Source organism: Cystoisospora suis, assembly GCF_002600585.1.
Source record: "Cystoisospora suis strain Wien I chromosome Unknown contig_1582, whole genome shotgun sequence".
Classification (NCBI taxonomy): domain Eukaryota; phylum Apicomplexa; class Conoidasida; order Eucoccidiorida; family Sarcocystidae; genus Cystoisospora; species Cystoisospora suis.
The window spans coordinates 49,189-66,210 of NW_027154382.1; the positions used below are offsets into that span (position 1 = coordinate 49,189).

The following is a 17,022-nucleotide window of genomic DNA, read 5'->3' on the forward strand; positions in this document are numbered from 1 at the left end:
AAGAAAGAAGAGAGAAAGAAAACAGAAAAAAGAGAGAACACCAAGAAGATCCTTGGATAGGAGAAGAAGAGAAAGAAGGGCAAAGACAGGAAAAAACGAACTGATAAGAAGACTTGAAGGGACGGGCAAAGAAACAGAGATTTCCAGCTATATCTATCTACATATCTGTAGAGACATAGAGAAAGAGAGAGAAGAAGGGAGACGACTGTGTGATGTGTGTCTTCATAAAATACACCGCAAAAAATATCAACTGCATCTGGAGTCTTTCTGTCCATTCAATGCCTAGGTAGATACAAGCTTGACACTCGACCATAGAGCAAATCGAGAGACATGAGGGTTTCAAGAAAAAGAAGAGAAAAAGATCATCTCTTAGAGATTCCCCCAAGAAAGGAGCCAATCGGCATGTACGTATGATGATGTAGGAAGTCCCTAGAGGAAAAGGAAGGAGGAGAAAAAGAAGAAGAAGATCTCCCCTTCAACCCCGTCACCACCCGGCGAAAGAGAGAGAAGAGAAAGGCCACAGACCTTGTTTTCAAATCATGTTCACAACCATGTCAGTTGGAGAGTCAGGAGAAAGAAAAAGAAAGACGAAAAGCTAGAAGGAAGAAAGAAATAAAGCCGAGAAATGACGAAGAATCAGAAAAAAAGCCTAGCCTTTGGAGTGGAATGTAAAAGGGACATCGTCTGAAGCAAACGAACAGGAGAAAGACCTATGTCAGTGAAGAAGAAAGAAAGAAGGAGAGGAGAATGGACGTCTCAGGAGAGTCTCTTAGCTAACCGAGAGACCTCGGGCTTCTCTTTGTTCTTGAAAGAGAAAGAAAGATTGCTGGTCGGTCCGCATCCCTCCTTTGTTTGGGGCATCGGAGAAGAAAGCTGATTCTTTCTTTCAGTGGAACGACAACAAGATAGGAAGAGAATAAGACGACGTGAGTTCTTCAGGTTAGCTGGATAGCGAAGAAGGAGACAAGAAAAGAAACACAAAGGAGAAAACTGCGACTGAAGCAACAGAGTGTGCGTTCTTTCTTCTCAATTCCTCCGAAACGATCTCCTCAAGACCAGCCAATCAATCACTCCATCTCCTCTTCTTCCTCATCTTCAACTGCTCTCTCTCTCTTTCTCTCTTCGTCTTTTCTTTCTTCGTCGTCTCCTGGGTGAAGATGAAAGAAAAGGAGGTGTTTTTCTTACTCTTGTTGACGTTACTTCGCTCTTCAAAAGAAAGAAAAAGAGGCTATTTCCTGGCGACAGCTCACCTAACAAACAAGAATCGTCGGATCGCTTCAGTCCTCTCTTATCAAAGCAACTTCTTTCTTAGGCGCAGAAGCTTCTTTATCTTTCTTTGTGTTGTTTCGCCTTCTCCCGCCTCTTTCCACCACGATCACTGTCTTTCTTCGCATGCACTGGAGAGTTAGATTCAGCCGTACACTTAGAAGGCGGGAGAGAAAGAGAGGGAGAGACAGGTCACAGCTAGCAAGGGAGAGGAGACGACGACTTTTCATTCTGTGGAAAAGAAGGAAAGAACTCTTTCATCGAGAGTTAACTAGAGAAGAAAAAAAAAGAGGAAAAGATTCGAAAATAAAGGATCGATAGAAGAGAGAAGGAATCCATCTCTAGGAGAAAGATAGATCAAAGGGAAGCTCTGCGTCATGTGCCCTATTCTCTCTTGAAACCATGCAAGACAAGAAACGCATCTCTCTGTAAAGAACGGACAGAAGCTATCTATCTACTTCTCTTTCTTCTTCTTCTTCACCTCTCTCTAATAGCGAGACTTCTTCTCTTTCTTCTTTAATTTCTCTCCAGTTGCTTCTGCCGACCTACGACTGTGACTGGCGTGAATTTCTTTCTCTTCGAGAGCCACAAAGAGAGCTTTCCTATTCTTCTTCTTTCCGTTCAGAGATAGAGGTGATTCATTATACACGTCTCCACTGCTATCTTTTATCCTCCTATCTCCTTGCTATATTTCTGTTTTGCGTCTTCTCCCCCTTGAAGCGCTTCTCTCCATTCCTATAGGAAATCTTTCAAGTTCTTCTCTTGTATGCTGCTTTAAGCTGTCTTCTTGTTTCCTCTTCTCGAGGCCTTCTATCCCTCTCATTCCCCCCTCTCTTGATAAGAGAACTGCAGGAGGGGTGAGCTCTTTCTTTTCTTTCTCATTCTTCCTCCATCTCCAACCTCTCACGAGCTTCTTCTCGCTTTCTTTCTTCCCTTTCTTTCTTTCTTTCTTTCTTTCTTTCTTCTTCTTCATCTTTTTCTTATCTTCTTCTGTCTGTCTCCGCCCGTCTCTCTCCTCTATTGAGTGCTTTATTTCTTCCTTTCTCTTCTCTACTAGTTAAGACGACAGAGAGGAACACGAGAAGAGAAACCAACAGAGAAGATCACGATAAGAAAGAATCAAGTTATTTTGAAACGAGAGAGAGGGAAGGTCTGGTCACAACGACTTCTTTCTCTTCTTCACTTATACACCTTTCTCTTCCTCATAGCTTGAAGTAGTTTCTCTTCAGCTTCTAAGTAGAAGGAAAGAGATGGAAGGAATGAAGCAAAGTAAGAAATAACTTCAAGAAACCCTCTACAAAGAAGAGAAAGAAGAAGAAGAATAGAGAGAGAAGAAGCAGAGAAAGACAAAGAGAAAGAAGAAGAGGAGGAAGAGAGAAGGGGAACAAGAGAAAGAAGAATAGTTGGGGAGAGGTGCTTTTTCTTTTGGTGGATGAAAGAAACTTGCTGAAGAAGCACAACTCCTCTTCCTCCACCTCTTCCTCTTCCTACGTAAGATGAAAGGGGTCTGAAGGGAGAGCAGAAGAGAGAGAGGGGACTGCAGAGAACTCCTCAGAGCTAGGCGAAGAAGTTTCGACCAAGCAGAAGGGCGACTTTCTTCTTTTTCTTTCGCGTGTCGAGCACTCGAAGTCTCCCGAAAATGGGCAAGAGGCTTCTTTCACGCTGATGTGCCTCATGCACAGTGAGGCCCCCCTCTCACCCCACACAAAACTCGTGAGTGCAGGATGAATTAGGCGGCGGCAAGGGGGGCTGGAGTAGCAGTCGTCGTCGTAGTAGTAGTTGGCTGGCTGGCTGGCCCACCCCACGACATTCAAGGGGGGGGCAAGAGGCCCTGCTAGCGCATGCTCGCCGGCAGAAGGAAAAGAAGAAGAACAAGAAGACACTCCTTTTCTTTCTTCTTCTTCTCTTTCATGTACGACAGATAGAGAAAGATACATAGAAAGATTTCTATCTTCCTTCTTGAAGAAACACACACATAACCATCATGGAGGAGAGAAACAACAAGCCACAACGACGACAAAGACATCCTTCTTCTCCTTCTTCTTCTTCTTGCCTTCCTTCGACTTGCAACGGTTCTTTACCATGCGAGATAGAAGACTGGGGAAGCCTGCAGAGAGTGTGCGAAGACTGCGGTGTATGTTGTCGGTATCATCTCTCTCTTCTTTCTTCTCCTCAGAAACTTCAGGCTTTTCGTGAATCTCTTCTTACTTGGTTTCACAAGCATCGCCGCAAACTTCCATGGAGGTAGGGAGTGAACGAAGAGAAGAGAAGGAAAAAATAATTCTTCACTTCTTTTCTAACTCACAGAGACGAAGATTCCTCTCCAAATCACCTGACATTCTCTACGAACTCCTAGCCTTCTGAAATACTTCATTATCTACGTAGCCACAGATATTCATCTATCTATTTACCTTTAGTCCATCTATCTACAAGCCTTTCTACTATGTATCTATGTAGATCTATCCATATATCTCTACCTTTGTACAAGTGTCTGTATGCCAGATGTAAGGGAAAGGGCTCAGTGTGTATAGACAGTCTATGGCATCTCTTCCACAACAACGACGACTATCGCTCCTAGGAGGAGCAGGGGAAGAAACAGTAGCAGGAGTTGAGGAGAAGGACGAGTTCTTTGCCCAACCTAGATATCTCTATCGGATTTCTTGAACTTCATGGTGTTGATAAAGAGAAAGATAGCTAGGAGAACTTCTCTCCTTCTTGACCTCTCTCTTAGGGTGGAGTTGCGGGGGTAGCTTCGAGTCAAAGACCCTATCTTAGATGACTCTGTATGTATGAATATCTATCTATGTATGTATATGTATGTGTGAATATGTATGTGTCTGTATGAATATGTATGTATGTATGTCAATTTATGTACGGTATAATGCCACATCGAGGAGGGACTATTAGAAGGAAGTCATGCCGAGCTATCTACGTTGGAGAGGAATATCTCTCAGCCTAGAAACAAGTGGATATAGAGATGTATACAGATGTACTATGCTGATATGTACATACTTTACATATATACACTGATATGTATGTACATGTATATCTTTTCATATACGCTTATGTCTATATTATCCTACCCGATGATAGTTCCATCGAATGAGGCCTTTCAAGTAGTATCTCCTTTCCTTTCCTATTCTTACGCAGCGCTGCCCCCCAAGACAACCGTCGCAAGATAAGGAGACATAAACACTCCTTCTTTCACCCTCATTGCAAGTCCACTCTCTCTCTCTCTTTCCCTCTCTCTATAGCAACCTTTAGAGATCCTTCATAGAGTGACCTAGAACTTCCATTCATGTAGGAGACACCTACTATTGCCAGTCGCTCTCTCCGTTCTCTTCTTCTTGGAGCCTCCTGAAATCTCATCTATCACGTGTAGATTCTTCTTTCTTTCCTTTGTCTTTTGCTCTAGATAGAAACCCTAAACTCCTGTATATGCATATATGTCTGTCTATATCTAAAATCTCGTACTCGCGTTTCTCTTCTTCTCTTTTCTTTTTCTTTCTCATGCTTTCTCGCTGCTTCTCCCTGCGTTACTGAGGTGGTGGTCTTCTATAGACATCGATGTGTAGAAGATATAGAAGTCATCCTGACGGAGAGAGAAAGAGAAACGTTCCTTCCTTTGTCTCCTGCTGCTGCTGCTGCCGTACTTCTTCTTTCTTTTCTCTCTTCTTCTAGGGGTGATTCGCCGCCGTTTACTTCTTGGAGTGATACACGTCAAGCCAGTGAGAGGAGCAGCGCAGGGAAGGGTATCCAAGGGCCGCTACTATCGAATAAGAGAAGAAGAGGAAGTCTTTCATGCAAGAAGGGGAACACTTCTACACCAAGTCTTTTATCTTTCTTTGGGAAGAAAGAAAAGCCACAGTCAAGAGAAGACGAAAGAGAAATGAATTCTTCATCTATCCTCTCTTCTCCTGGTTCTTCTGCAGTGACACCTTCTACTTCAGCAGCTCCCCATGTAACAGCGTCACCACTCCATCTTCAAGACGGTCTTATATCTCTTTCTTCTTCTTCTCCTTCTTCTCCTCTTACTGACGATTCTTCTTCTTCTCCTCCTCCTCCTTCTCGAACTTCTCTTTCTATTGATGTTTCTTCTTCACAAGAAGCAAGCTCTCTTCTCTCGTCAGCTTCGGAACACATCCCCCCTGTCTCCCAAAGCCATACCTCGTCTCGAGGCTCCTCTGTATCTTCTTCTTCTTCTCGAGGAGGCAAGACATCTCTAAATTGCATGTCTTCGTTATCTGCTGCTGCGACTAAAAGAAGACATGAAGAATGCGGTTCAGGAGAAAAGACTAGCGAGGAGGTGTCACCTCGTGAAGAGAAGAATAGGAGGGAGAATTCGCGTGACTTTCGTCATGTATCTCAAGAGTTGAAGGAGAGTTTTGAAAGGAGGCTTGGAGTGGTCGGGTCTTACGGCGTTTGGGTTAGTGAGGTGATGCTTCAACAAACGCAGGCCTCTACGGTCATTCACTTCTGGCAAAAATGGTACGAGGGGACCCAACACATAGAAACACATACATAGGCATACATATGTAGGCATACACGTCCACACGTACATAAATCTTCCTAGTCACACATCTTCATACATACATATATGCATACGTACATAGATATTCATACATCCATATTCACGCGGACATACATACGTCTTCATACATCTTCATATTCATATGCATACATGGGTACTCGTAGATATTCATACTCACCTATACGAAAATCTTCCTACAGATACATCGGTACATACCTGTTCAGACGTCCATACAGACGAGGCTGCGGGCCCCATGACGTTCGATGCTCTCCTCCTCCTCCTCCTCCCCCTAGAAGAAGAAGACGGCGAGAACGTGTTTCCTCTCACTCGCACCCCCCCGTTCTCCTTCGCTTCGTCTATCACGACGTAGGGGCCCTTCATGCTCCTTGCAAGAAAGGACGATTTTTCGTCTTTCCTTGATCGATGAATATCATATGTGGTATGCCATTTAGATGGTTCCTTTCTCTAAAAAGAGAGAGAGGGGGGGAGGTATATACAGCAGACAGCCTGGCTAGCATGTGTGTGGATCGCTGCTATGTCGGAACTCATAGACAGGGAGACAGACGATAGAAGCAAACGCCCGCGCTTGTCTTTCCTCTTCTTTCTCTTCTGGCTGTATAGTCTAGATATGTCCCTTCTCTTCATCCTCCATACAGAGAAAGAGAGAAAATGTTTTTTCCTTTCTCTCTTGTTCTTCTTCTCCCCCCCCTCTTTTGTCTTTCCTAGGATGAGGCGGTGGCCAACCGTTCGGGCTTTAGCAGAGGCATCTGTTGAAGATGTACAACAGATGTGGAGTGGTCTAGGCTATTATCGCCGGTATGCATCTTTTCTTTCTTTCTTTGTGAACATCTCAAGTAAATATAGATCTATTCCTGAGAAGCCTTATACACTGCTACCTCAAAGATCGTTTCCTTTCTGTGGCTTCTTTTCTTTCTCTCCTATCTATCTTTATTTGTCTCTCTAAAAGAATCTTCTGCCTTTCTGTCTATCATCGTGAAATAGGAGGGATTTCTATTCTTGTACGAGATAAGACTAAGAGGGCGACAAGCTCCTCGAATCTTTCGATAGAAGGACCTCCAGGGAAACTTGGTTCTCTTGCCTATCACTTGTCTCTCTTTCTCTATCCATATCTCGATGTGTTTTCTTCCTCTTCTTTCTAGATCTTTTCTCTGCTTCTCGCTTAATGAAGATCATGAACGATAGGCACGTCTTCTTAGACAATCCCTTCATCTAAGATTTCCACTCGAAATCCGTCAAGCCAGGGAGGCACCTGGGACTTTCATTAACCAGCCTGTCAAGAGGAGAGGCAGGGGGGGGGGAGGGAAAGAAGAAAGGAAGGTCATCCCATCTGTTGCTTCCTTTTCTCTCTTCTTTTCTCGCCTTAATTCAACAAGGCCGTCCATCTATTGAAGTGTCAAATCAGAGGATAGAGAGAGATCATTCGTAACGATCTAAGCTTACCTATCTATCTCTCTATATGTACAGACAGATGCTATAGAAAGATCTCCTCCGAATTGTTTACCTTTCTCTGTGGAAGTCCATTGCGGTGTGAAGGGAAGCCTTTCAAACTCCTTCTTCCCTCCAAGGAACAGCTCATGACCTGTCTTATCATCTTTCTTCTTCTTCTTGGAAAAGCTCTCGTCTCGTCCTCGATGTCTTTCTCGTTGTCTGTGTTTCTATACATCTTCTTGATACAGAGCAAGACAGTTGCTTGAAGGTGCCAAGACTCTAGTGAGAGACTTCGATGGAGAGGTAGGTGGAGAGAGAGAGAGAGAGGTAGAAAGGTTCTTATCTCTCCTTGTCTCCTCTTTTGCCCTGGATGCGACTTCTTCTGAATCTCTTATCTTGGGAGAGAATAGCATGTATCTTCAGAAGAGACTTTCTTAGGAGGTGAAAGAGAGAGAAAGGCTTTCGTGTCTTCTCTATGAAAGAAGGGCCGCCGGTGCTGCTAGACGAAGGTCGTGTATGAAGTTCCCTTGTTGGCATTGCAAGAATTTAGAGGCCTTTCTCTCTTACTAACGAGATTTTCTCCTCTCGCTCTCTAAGGTGATTCGACACCCACTGAAGAGACTGGGACTTTATGGTGTCCCATCTACATGCATGCATATACATGCATACATACATATTCATACATACATACGTATACATAGATTCATACGTACGTAGTTGTACATACATAGGGTGTAGGGCTTGGGCTCTCCTTGAGCTTTTCTCCTTTCTCTCGAAGACCGTCTTTCTTCTTAGACTACTTCGTTTCTTCTTTCTCTCCATTCGCCCTTCACATACACCTCTGCCGCCTAATTGTTTTTCTTCGTGATTGATCTTCTCTCACTCTTCTTGTCTCTCCGTTTCTTCTTCTTCTTTATCTATCTTGGATACGTCCTCTCCCTCTCTCCTTATTCTCTTCTGCTCGTCTCCTCGTCCAACCCCTAGATGTCTTCATTCTATTTCTACTGTTCTGTGCATGCGTGTGTGTTCCTCTTTTTTCTTTTCGTTTCTCATCTCCCCAAGTTGCCTCGAAGTGATACAAAGCATCTTCTGCTGAAGATCCCAGGGATAGGTCCCTATACAGCAGGTTCGATCACGGCCTTGGCTTTTAATCAACGAGCTTCAGCAGTCGACGGAAATGTCTTGAGACTTCTCAGCCGACTAGGAGGTACTCTCGGATTCTCTTCATCCGCCTCTCCTCATCTTCCTCCTACTGTTGCTGCTTTTCTTGGTCATCGTATGACATACGTATATTCTTCTTAGACTAGATAGATTCAACACACATCAGATAGCCATGTAGCCTAAAGACAGATAAGGAGATAGATAGATAGAAGACAGATAGATAGGTAAATAGACTAAAGATAGATCAAAGATAGATTAAAGATAGATAGATCAAAGATAGATTAAAGATAGATAGGTGGATGGGTAGTCATCGTCGCCATCATCATAGTGGCTGTTATTTGACAGACTTTGTGTAGGTGAAGAGACTCGTGGTGTGAGTTCGATAAGTCCTTGCTGTAGAAGTCCTGCGTCTCGTCTCCACTAGTTAACAATCCCTCCAAACTATAGCAGGGGGCCTCTAAGCACCCAAGACTTAAATACATACAAGAAATGTGTTCCTACCAGGAATACCATACTCCCCTCTTCTTTCTTTCTTTAGTCCCTTATCTCTCTATCTATCTGCCTTTAATCTCTCTATCTATCTTTAAGTTATCTATCTATCTACAGTCTGTCTGCCTGTCCACATTTCTTGGCTTTCTCAGACATAAGGAAGAAGATAAGAGAAGTATCTTTCAGCTACCTTCCTCAGCTAAGATCTTTTCTTCTCATCTATCTATCGATGTTTTGGCCTTTTTCTCTGTAGTCTTCTTCTGATCGTCTTTTTAGTGCAGGTGTCTCCAAGAAGATGCACCAATGACTTCCCTCTAGATTCACGTAGAAGAGACAGACAAGGCTCTCTAAGAGCTCGTGTATAGATTGTTCTTCTTTCTCTTTTCTTCCTGCTTTTCTTCTTTTTCTTCTCTTCTCTTTCTCAGGCTTTGCAGCAACAGCCAATAGTCGATCCTTGAGTGATATCTGCAAGTGAGTTGGTTCGTTACTTACTCGGGTGTATATACAGATGTACATCTGCCTTGAGGAGACATCTCTTCTCCTTCTAAACGCGTATAAATCTCGATGGCTGCTGGGGGCAGCTGTCTCTATAGATGTAGAAGAGGATCTATGAAAGAAAGTGGAAAAGCTTGCCATGCTGACGGTGTTTCTCTTCTCTTCTGCCCCTGGCACAGCCACAAAAGTCGCGAGTCCCTCCTTCACTTCTTGTTCGCATGTGTAGAATAAAGAAATACACACTAAGATCACAGACAGATAGATAGGTAGACCTCTCTATCGATCTTTGTCCTGTCTGTCTGTCTGTCTTACCAAAGGTAGATAGACAGACGTATCTTTCTATCTATCTACCTTTAATCTATCTATCTCTAATCTATCTATCTATCTTCGTCTGTATTTTATCACCCTAGTGTTGGTATATAGCTCTCTCGAAACAGATCCTTCAAACACTTCCAGTAGTGTTGTGAGAGCCATCTCTCTGTTTCGTGACTTTCTTTCTTCTTTCTTTGTCTCTGTCTTTTCTTCTTTTTCTTTTCCTCGTTTGTCCTTTCTTCTTCGTCAGCGAGTGGATGTTTTATCTCCTCCACCCGGGTCACCCGGGTGCGTCAGCCGAGGCTCTCATTGAACTTGGCGCTACGCTCTGCTCCCCCCGCGCCCCTTCTTGCTTGTCCTGCCCAGGTGAGAAGGCGAACTGACTGCTCCTCTCTTCTTCTTCTTCTCTGTCTCCTGCTGGGAGATTCTTCTTCTTTTTTGCTGACGTAGACAGTGAAGACGTCTTCTCTGTATCTAACTGTCGCCGGTTGCATGTGTCTGCCTAGTTCTTCTTTTTCGTCTCTTTTCATGGAGCTTACTCTTCCTCTTCTTGCTGTGCTTTTGCTCGCCTTAGGGTGAGGGATGTGTAGATCCAAGAGGAAGTTATAAAGATGTCTGCTGTTTGGTGTGTATGTATGTCTACGTCGTCTGCTTTCCCTTCAGTCAGGCAGTTCTGCTGTATATACAGTGAAGCTAGGAGGAAAGAGGGCCTGGAGCTTCGACGTGGCAATCATTCGGAGGATTGTTCTGTCTGCTCTCCTCTTGCTATAGCTGAGGTAGGGTGGATGTGGTGGATAGATGAAAGAGAAAAATAGATTTCATGCGACACCTTCTGAGCCTCTTTTTCTTCCTCTTTCTCCTTAGGAGATCTTTTTCCTCAAGAGGAAGTTCGTTGTAGGCATGAAAGATCTCTATCTTTCTCTTCAAGCATGAGGAGACGTGAGAACAACGCATGTCTGTCTATCTACATCCATCGAAGCCTTCAACTCTGTAGTTCGTTCTCTCTTTCTCTCTCATTTCTTTTTCTCTCTCTCATCTCTTTCTTTCTGTCTTTCTCATTCTCTCTTTCTCTCTCACTTCTTGTTTTCTTTCTTTTTCATAGAAAGACTAGACTGTCTTCTCATCATGAGGGAGAGTTGGCTTTGACGTTGTATGAATGCACTACGCCTAAGCTACTGTTGGCGCGCACGACAATATAAAAAGACCCCCTCCAGACAGATAAATACGACGAAACGACAAGTCTTTCCTTCTCTCTTCTTGCAAGAGAAAAAGAAGAAGAGAAGAGAAGAGAACTGTCTGGACATTACATAGGTTCTGTAGTCTATCTATCGAAAGATAGAGGAAGATCTATAGAGAAGCGTAGTGGATCTAAACTGAACGTTTCGACAGGAAAGCATTTCATTCAAGTCACGGGATCGATGCTCTTCTCTAGACTCACCTTTACAGAATACCAACATATGGAGAGATAGATTAAACATAGATAGGTAGGTACAAAGATATGCCTGTCTAGACAGATAGGTAGATACTTCTTAGACAGAAGAGAAGCTGGGGAGAAACATGCATGTATATATATATATATATCATATCATGCTGTCCGTATTCTGTCCTTGTTTTTCTTCACTTCAATTGATCTTTCTTTTTCTTCTTTCTTCTTGCATTTCTCTTTTGCTCCTAGGCTGCGATAAGAGACTCTCAAGAGGCAGCCTATCCTTTGAAGAAAGTCGAGAAGAAAAACTGTCGACCCATCGAAACGTATATAGCTATATGTATAACTAGATCTTCTCGAAATTTATCTCAGCTTTCTCCTTCTCTTCCTATTCGTCGTAGTCAGAATTCATCCTCATCATCAGACCAACAAGAGCTTTCTCCTACTGCATGTCGGGATAGAGATGCAGGTGTACATACACCTGGAGTCAACTCTCTTTCTTCTTCTTCTTCTGCCCAACGTGAAGTCTCGCCCTTTCGTCGTGGAAAGTCTGGAGAAGGTAGGAAGGAGAATTTGGAGGGCATCTATGAAGAGACATCTCTGTCAAGAGAGAAGGACATGAAAAAGCAGAAAGATATGAAAGAAAGAAAAAGACTCCTGAAGGAGAAAGACAAGAAAGAAGAAAGAGCGATAGAAGAAAACCTCGGTGATGAGGGAAGTCTTTTGAAAGAAGAAGAAGAGGAAAAAGAAGAAGAAGAAGAGTATGAAGTTCTTCTAAGACGTCGACCTTCAACGGGTTTATTAGCTGGAGAGTTAGAAATACCTAGCTTTCTATGGACCTCAACTGTCTCACGTGGAGAAGCTTCTCCTTCCTGTACCGAAAACAAGAGAGAAAGAAGCCTTCTTTCTCTCTCTTCTTCAAAGCTGTCCTTTCCGAAATTTTCCCCCGTTTCGCAGATTCATAAAGATAAAGAAGAAGAGGGGAGCCACTCGACGTCTTCTCCTAGAAAGGAAGAGAATAAAGAAGAACAACAAGAAGAGAAGGTGAAGAAGGGAGATGGGCAAAGGGCATGCGATCTTCTTTCTTCCTTGAATGGATTCCATACATCTTTACTTTCTCAGGAGGAGGAAATCGAAGAAGATGACGAAGAGAAAGAAATTTCTTCTTCTTTCCGTAGCCCCTCGTCAGTTCATAGGACGAAAGGAACGAGAATAGGTGAATTAAAGAAAGATGAAGCAGCTTCTTCTTCTTCCTGTAAGAAAGGAAAGAGAGAAAGATCAGCTCGCTCTTCTTCATCTCCATTGTGTACTTCTGAGAAAGGCTTTGCTTCACATCTCCTCGTGGTAAGATAAACAGTCTCTTCTCTCTTATGATAAAACAGGAAGATCAAGCTCATGCTGTGGCTGGTCTTTCTTTCTTTCTTTCTTTTCGTCTTTCATCTGCGCCTTAAAGGATTTCTCCAGCCCTCTGCCGTGCTCCTATCTTGACCTTATTGCAGCTCCCTCATCGTCTTTTGTTCGGAGGTCTAGATCTTTTTTCTTCATATCCCGTAGACACTGTGTCGTAGTTGTCGCGTTCTTAGAGAGAATAGGGAGGAGAGCAACGGAAATGACAGGAAGAGATTTCTTTGCTGTGTCTTTGATCGCTCTTCTTCTTCTCTTCTCTTTCTCTCTTTCTTATGAAGAAACCTTCGAAGAGAGAAGTCAGTAGCACAAGCCTTAACATTAAGACAAGGAGGCAAGGGAAAGGAAAGGTGCAAGGGGAGGACCAAAGTGCTCCTTTCCTCTTCTTCTTTTTAGTGATAGATCATGTGGAGCTCAAGTGTAAAGGAATGATGGAATGTGTGTGTCTTTACAAAGAGAAGGGGAGAACCACCAAGGTGAATATCTACAGTCTTAGCACATACGTATTCTCCATCTATCATCTTGAATCTATCTATCCATCTTTGCTGTGTGTCTATCTTGCTTCTATCTCTCTTCAGTCTATCTATCTATCTATCTGTCCATTTTTAATCTTTCTATCTCCTCTTTTTCTTTTCTTCTTCTTTCGTTTCAGCCTCGTATCAAGGAATTCCTTTCCACCTTGGGAGTGGATAGCTCGATGTATAGCCCTCATCAGATCAAGTTTGTAAGAACGAAACGAAGAGAGACACAGAGACAGAGACAGACAGACAGACAGAGACACGTTTGATAGCAGGCGATAGACAAGACTAAGATGCAAAGAGGGGTGAGAGAAGAAAAGAGAAGGAAAGATAAGAATAAACAGATCTAGATTTGTGCGTTAACTTCTCTTAGATGAAGTCACAGATGCAAAGAAGAAGAATGAAGAATGAAGAAAAAGACCTGCAAGAGACTCATAGGAGAAGCTTTCGGAGGAGATCCTGAGAATCCGGGCTTGAATAGATTGAAGAAGAGGGAGAGTGTTTCTTGTCTCTCTTCTTTCTCTTCACATGTATCAATCGCTAGCGAATCTTTCCCTTCTGTCGGAGAAATGCACCTCCGGTGAAGAAAACACTTCTCCTTTTTCTTCTCCTCAAAACGAGTTTCCTTCTTATTCTTCTTCGAGAAAGAAAAGAGTTGAGAAGACGTGCGGCTCTTGAGATCTATAGCTTCAAATCCTTTCCCTCTCTTTGTGAAATCTTTCTTGAGTGTCTTCTTTCTCTGTTCTTTCTCCAGGCAGGCGAAGTAGTTCACATCTTCAGTCACGTTCAGCATACACTCCAGGTGTATTGGTGTGACTTATCATGCAAGGGGAGGGCTCATTCCTCGATGAGAAGAATGCACTCCTCTTGCCCCCTTGAAGAAGAACGTGAATCGCAGGAGTCTTTTCTCCGTCAAGTCAAAGAAGAAAGAAAAGAGAAAGAGAAGAATGGAGTCACCCGAGAACATCTCACGAAGACAGATCCTGGGAATCTTCAATGGCTATCTGTCTCGAAAGTACCTGTAAGAAGTCGGCCTATTTGACTGAAGAGAGATAGATGTCTGGGATAATTTTTCAAGAGGAAGAGAGGAACCATCTGAAGCACTTTGAAGGGACTCTTTGGGACGGTGTATATATGGATATGGTCATGCATGCGCTTGCTAAGAAAGAGAACACGAAGGTAACGCAAGGTTTCTGGTGTATAGACACTCTGCAATTTCAATCAACAACTCTAGATGTAGAAGGGGTACTAGTGAGGAAATGTTTCTCGTGATGTAGGTGAGAGTAGCAGTTGGATATGACATAGAGTAGACAACAATGGAGTTTCTCATTCATTCCGTTTCTTCTCCAAATCGATTAGAAAAGGACACGATACATCCATAGCCAAGGAAGGATGTTCTTTCTCTTCATCCGATTAACCTGCCGCTCGCATCTCTCGCCATTCACCTCAGAGAGTCGTGGAGATCTCCTAGTTCAAGCACACGACCTTTTCTTATCCTCTCTCGCCGTTGTTACTATCTTCGCAGTACAACCCAGTGGCTTACCCACTGAAAGATCATCTATCTATGCGTACATCTATACCTTTCTTTCATAAGAACTCGTGTCACGTATCTCTATCTCTTGACGTGCCCACGGAGTGGCTTCTAAAAGTAGAGTGTAAATCTTGAGAGGGGGATCATCGTCCGTCGCTTTATCAACTCCGATTGGATTCATTCGAGAAGAGGAGAGAAGGCCCTGGAAAAGTGCAAGAGTAGAACAAGTCTTCTATTCACTTCTTAGACGTCTCTTCGTTGCCTCCTGCGAAGTGAAGAATGAGAGTGCTTCTTTGCCCATTTACTCATCTTCTTCTGTAGTCAAAAGAAACTCCAGCCGAGGAGGTCAGATGGGTTTCCAAAAGAAAAGAAACTGTAGAGATCGATACGAGGCTTTCTATGTAAGATAAGACGATTCTATCTTGTTCCTATCTTCGCTGGACTTTTCTCCCTCTGTTTGAGTTAGAGAAGAGACGTGTTGACGGGTGGCTCCTGTTTCTCACTGGCTTGCTTTGTCCGTAGGAGGCCTGTCATTCGACTTATACAAGGAAAGCTCTTGAAGCGTTCAAGAAGTTCGTACGGAATCGAAGGCGATGTGAAAGGTTACTAGAAAGTCTTGGCTCAAGGAAAGCTAAAGAAAGGTGATAGAAGAAGAAGAAGGAGGAGGAGGATATGAAGGAGGGTGGTCCGATTCGGTGAATAAAAGGAAGAGAGCGGAGACTTGTTTGCAAGGAGACTCGATACATATGCCGGCAGGTGTTCTTTTGATGGCGTAGATGTCGATCTTCGATCTGTCTCTCTTCAGTCTATCTATCTATCTTTCATCTGTCTCTCTTGACTCGATTCGTCTTCAGTCTAAATATTCAGCTTTAGTGTATCTAGCTATCTTTCATCTATCCATATATCGGTATTCAATCTATCTTTAGTATGTCTATTTCTCTTGAATCTATCTACTTGAATCTACTTTTGTATCCAGTCTCTCCATCTTCAGTCTATCTATCTATCTATCTACCTATCTATCTATCTATTTGTCTTTGATCTCTCCATCCATTGACTTGTCAGGTTGTCTACGTTTTTGGCCCGTCTTGAGTTGTTTAGATGTTAATCGATCTTGATGGAAAGAGAGAAGGAAGAAACTCTTTGTCTCTCTTTCTCTCACATCAAGAGAGCTCTCTTCAAGAGTGTCCTGAGTGCTTCGCGCATGCATGGGCTATTTCATTTGAAACCTATCTAGATCCAATTAGACTCGGGAATCTAGCCCCCTTGTCTCGCTTTGCTCGTCTTAGCATTCTCAAGGAGGGTGTAAGATCACGGCTCAAGAAAGTCAAGGGAGAAAACCAGGCTGCGGGAGGTGACTGACACTCTTTCTTAGTATCGTTCTAGGCTCCGTCTTTTCACTCTCTTAGCGTGATAGGATCTTCCTGTCTCTGTTTCAACGGGAGAGGTCATCTTTCCCCTTATGTTCCACACATCAGGAGCTCTCTCTCGTTCCTCTCTTGTCATGGCGAGGTCAGAGGAGTTTCGTTGATGGATAAGTCGGACGTTTGAGTAGGCGAGAGAAAGAACGTAGTATTCCAGAGTCGTGTCAGTGGTCTCTCTTTGCAAAAAGGACTCGCTTAACAACTTCGTTACAATGCAATCAATCAGTAGGTGTATCTCAAGTTGAATAACTCCGTTCGTCGTTCTTTCACCTGGCAAGACACTCTGTGATAGACTGACTGGATGGAGAGGTGCGAAAATCGACGACAGCGGAAAAGCCTTCTTTAGTGACAGGAAAAGCGAGCGAGCGAGTCTTTTCTTGTTCTTGCTATGGTCCACCTCAGCTCTGCTTTTACACAGAGAAGCATAGAAATGCGAAAGTCTAGCTTTTTGTCCCGCTCTTAGCCATGGTGATAGGAAGAGACCGAGTTTGTGTTCATGCAGCACGAGAAAACCAACAGGCAAAAGCTACCTCTGATCAGGAATCCGTGCTCGTCCTTTCGGAGAAATGTGAAGGGGCTGCGTGAAAGCATGAGCTGATGGAAGTGTACTTCGTTATTCATAGAGGAAAGAAGTCGTCCAGGAGACCTGAAAACAGTTTTCGCCCATTCTACTGTACTGACAAGAAAATGTTCATTCAGCAACTAAGTTACCAAGCTTGCTTCAATGTTATGCCTCGAGTGAATAGTCTCAGCGGATTCGTTTTTTCTCAAGATCATAAGACTAGTACTTCAAGGCAAATACATTCGTTATCCATCAACCTTGACGTAACGGCAACTATTTACACAGTGTGTCCGCCGAGGTCAACCGTCACAGACGTAGAGAGCCCTGCCACCCGGACGCCCTGTCTACAATCTTACTCTATGCACGAAGGGGTGTCGGATCGGAGTCACCCGTCTCTTGGCGGGATCCGCCAGCTGTCCAGCAATGCAGAGCTCTTCAGAGTAGGCGCGCTGCATCC

At 43.5% G+C, this 17,022-nt stretch overlaps 2 protein-coding genes across 2 annotated transcripts; one reads left to right on the top strand and one right to left on the bottom strand.

The window, feature by feature from the left end:
- Positions 1–77: 77 nt before the first annotated feature.
- On the bottom strand, positions 78–1,385 carry CSUI_003514 (uncharacterized protein; the record flags this gene model as incomplete). Its single annotated transcript, XM_068063710.1, has 1 exon — positions 78–1,385. A coding segment is annotated over exon 1 (198 nt), but the record flags the coding sequence as incomplete, so codon positions are not given.
- Positions 1,386–1,530: 145 nt separating this feature from the next.
- CSUI_003515 (helix-hairpin-helix motif domain-containing protein) lies at positions 1,531–14,093 on the top strand. The gene is made up of 11 exons (XM_068063711.1): positions 1,531–3,510; positions 4,828–5,754; positions 6,524–6,613; positions 7,495–7,549; positions 8,309–8,453; positions 9,322–9,367; positions 9,954–10,069; positions 10,371–10,479; positions 11,379–12,473; positions 13,186–13,257; positions 13,806–14,093. Exons 1-8 carry the CDS (start codon positions 3,251–3,253, stop codon positions 10,472–10,474), a joined length of 1,743 nt encoding a protein of 580 aa, XP_067924318.1. The 5' UTR covers positions 1,531–3,250; the 3' UTR covers positions 10,475–10,479; positions 11,379–12,473; positions 13,186–13,257; positions 13,806–14,093.
- Positions 14,094–17,022: the final 2,929 nt, after the last annotated feature.

Bases quoted from the DNA above. Each gene is read 5' to 3' on its own strand.
- CSUI_003515 (XM_068063711.1), top strand. From the start codon at position 3,251: ATGGAGGAGAGAAACAACAAGCCACAACGACGACAAAGACATCCTTCT. The intron at 7,550-8,308 runs GTAGGTGGAGAG...CATCTCCCCAAG, and splicing joins TGAGAGACTTCGATGGAGAG to TTGCCTCGAAGTGATACAAA. The intron at 10,070-10,370 runs GTGAGAAGGCGA...CCCTTCAGTCAG, and splicing joins TTCTTGCTTGTCCTGCCCAG to GCAGTTCTGCTGTATATACA.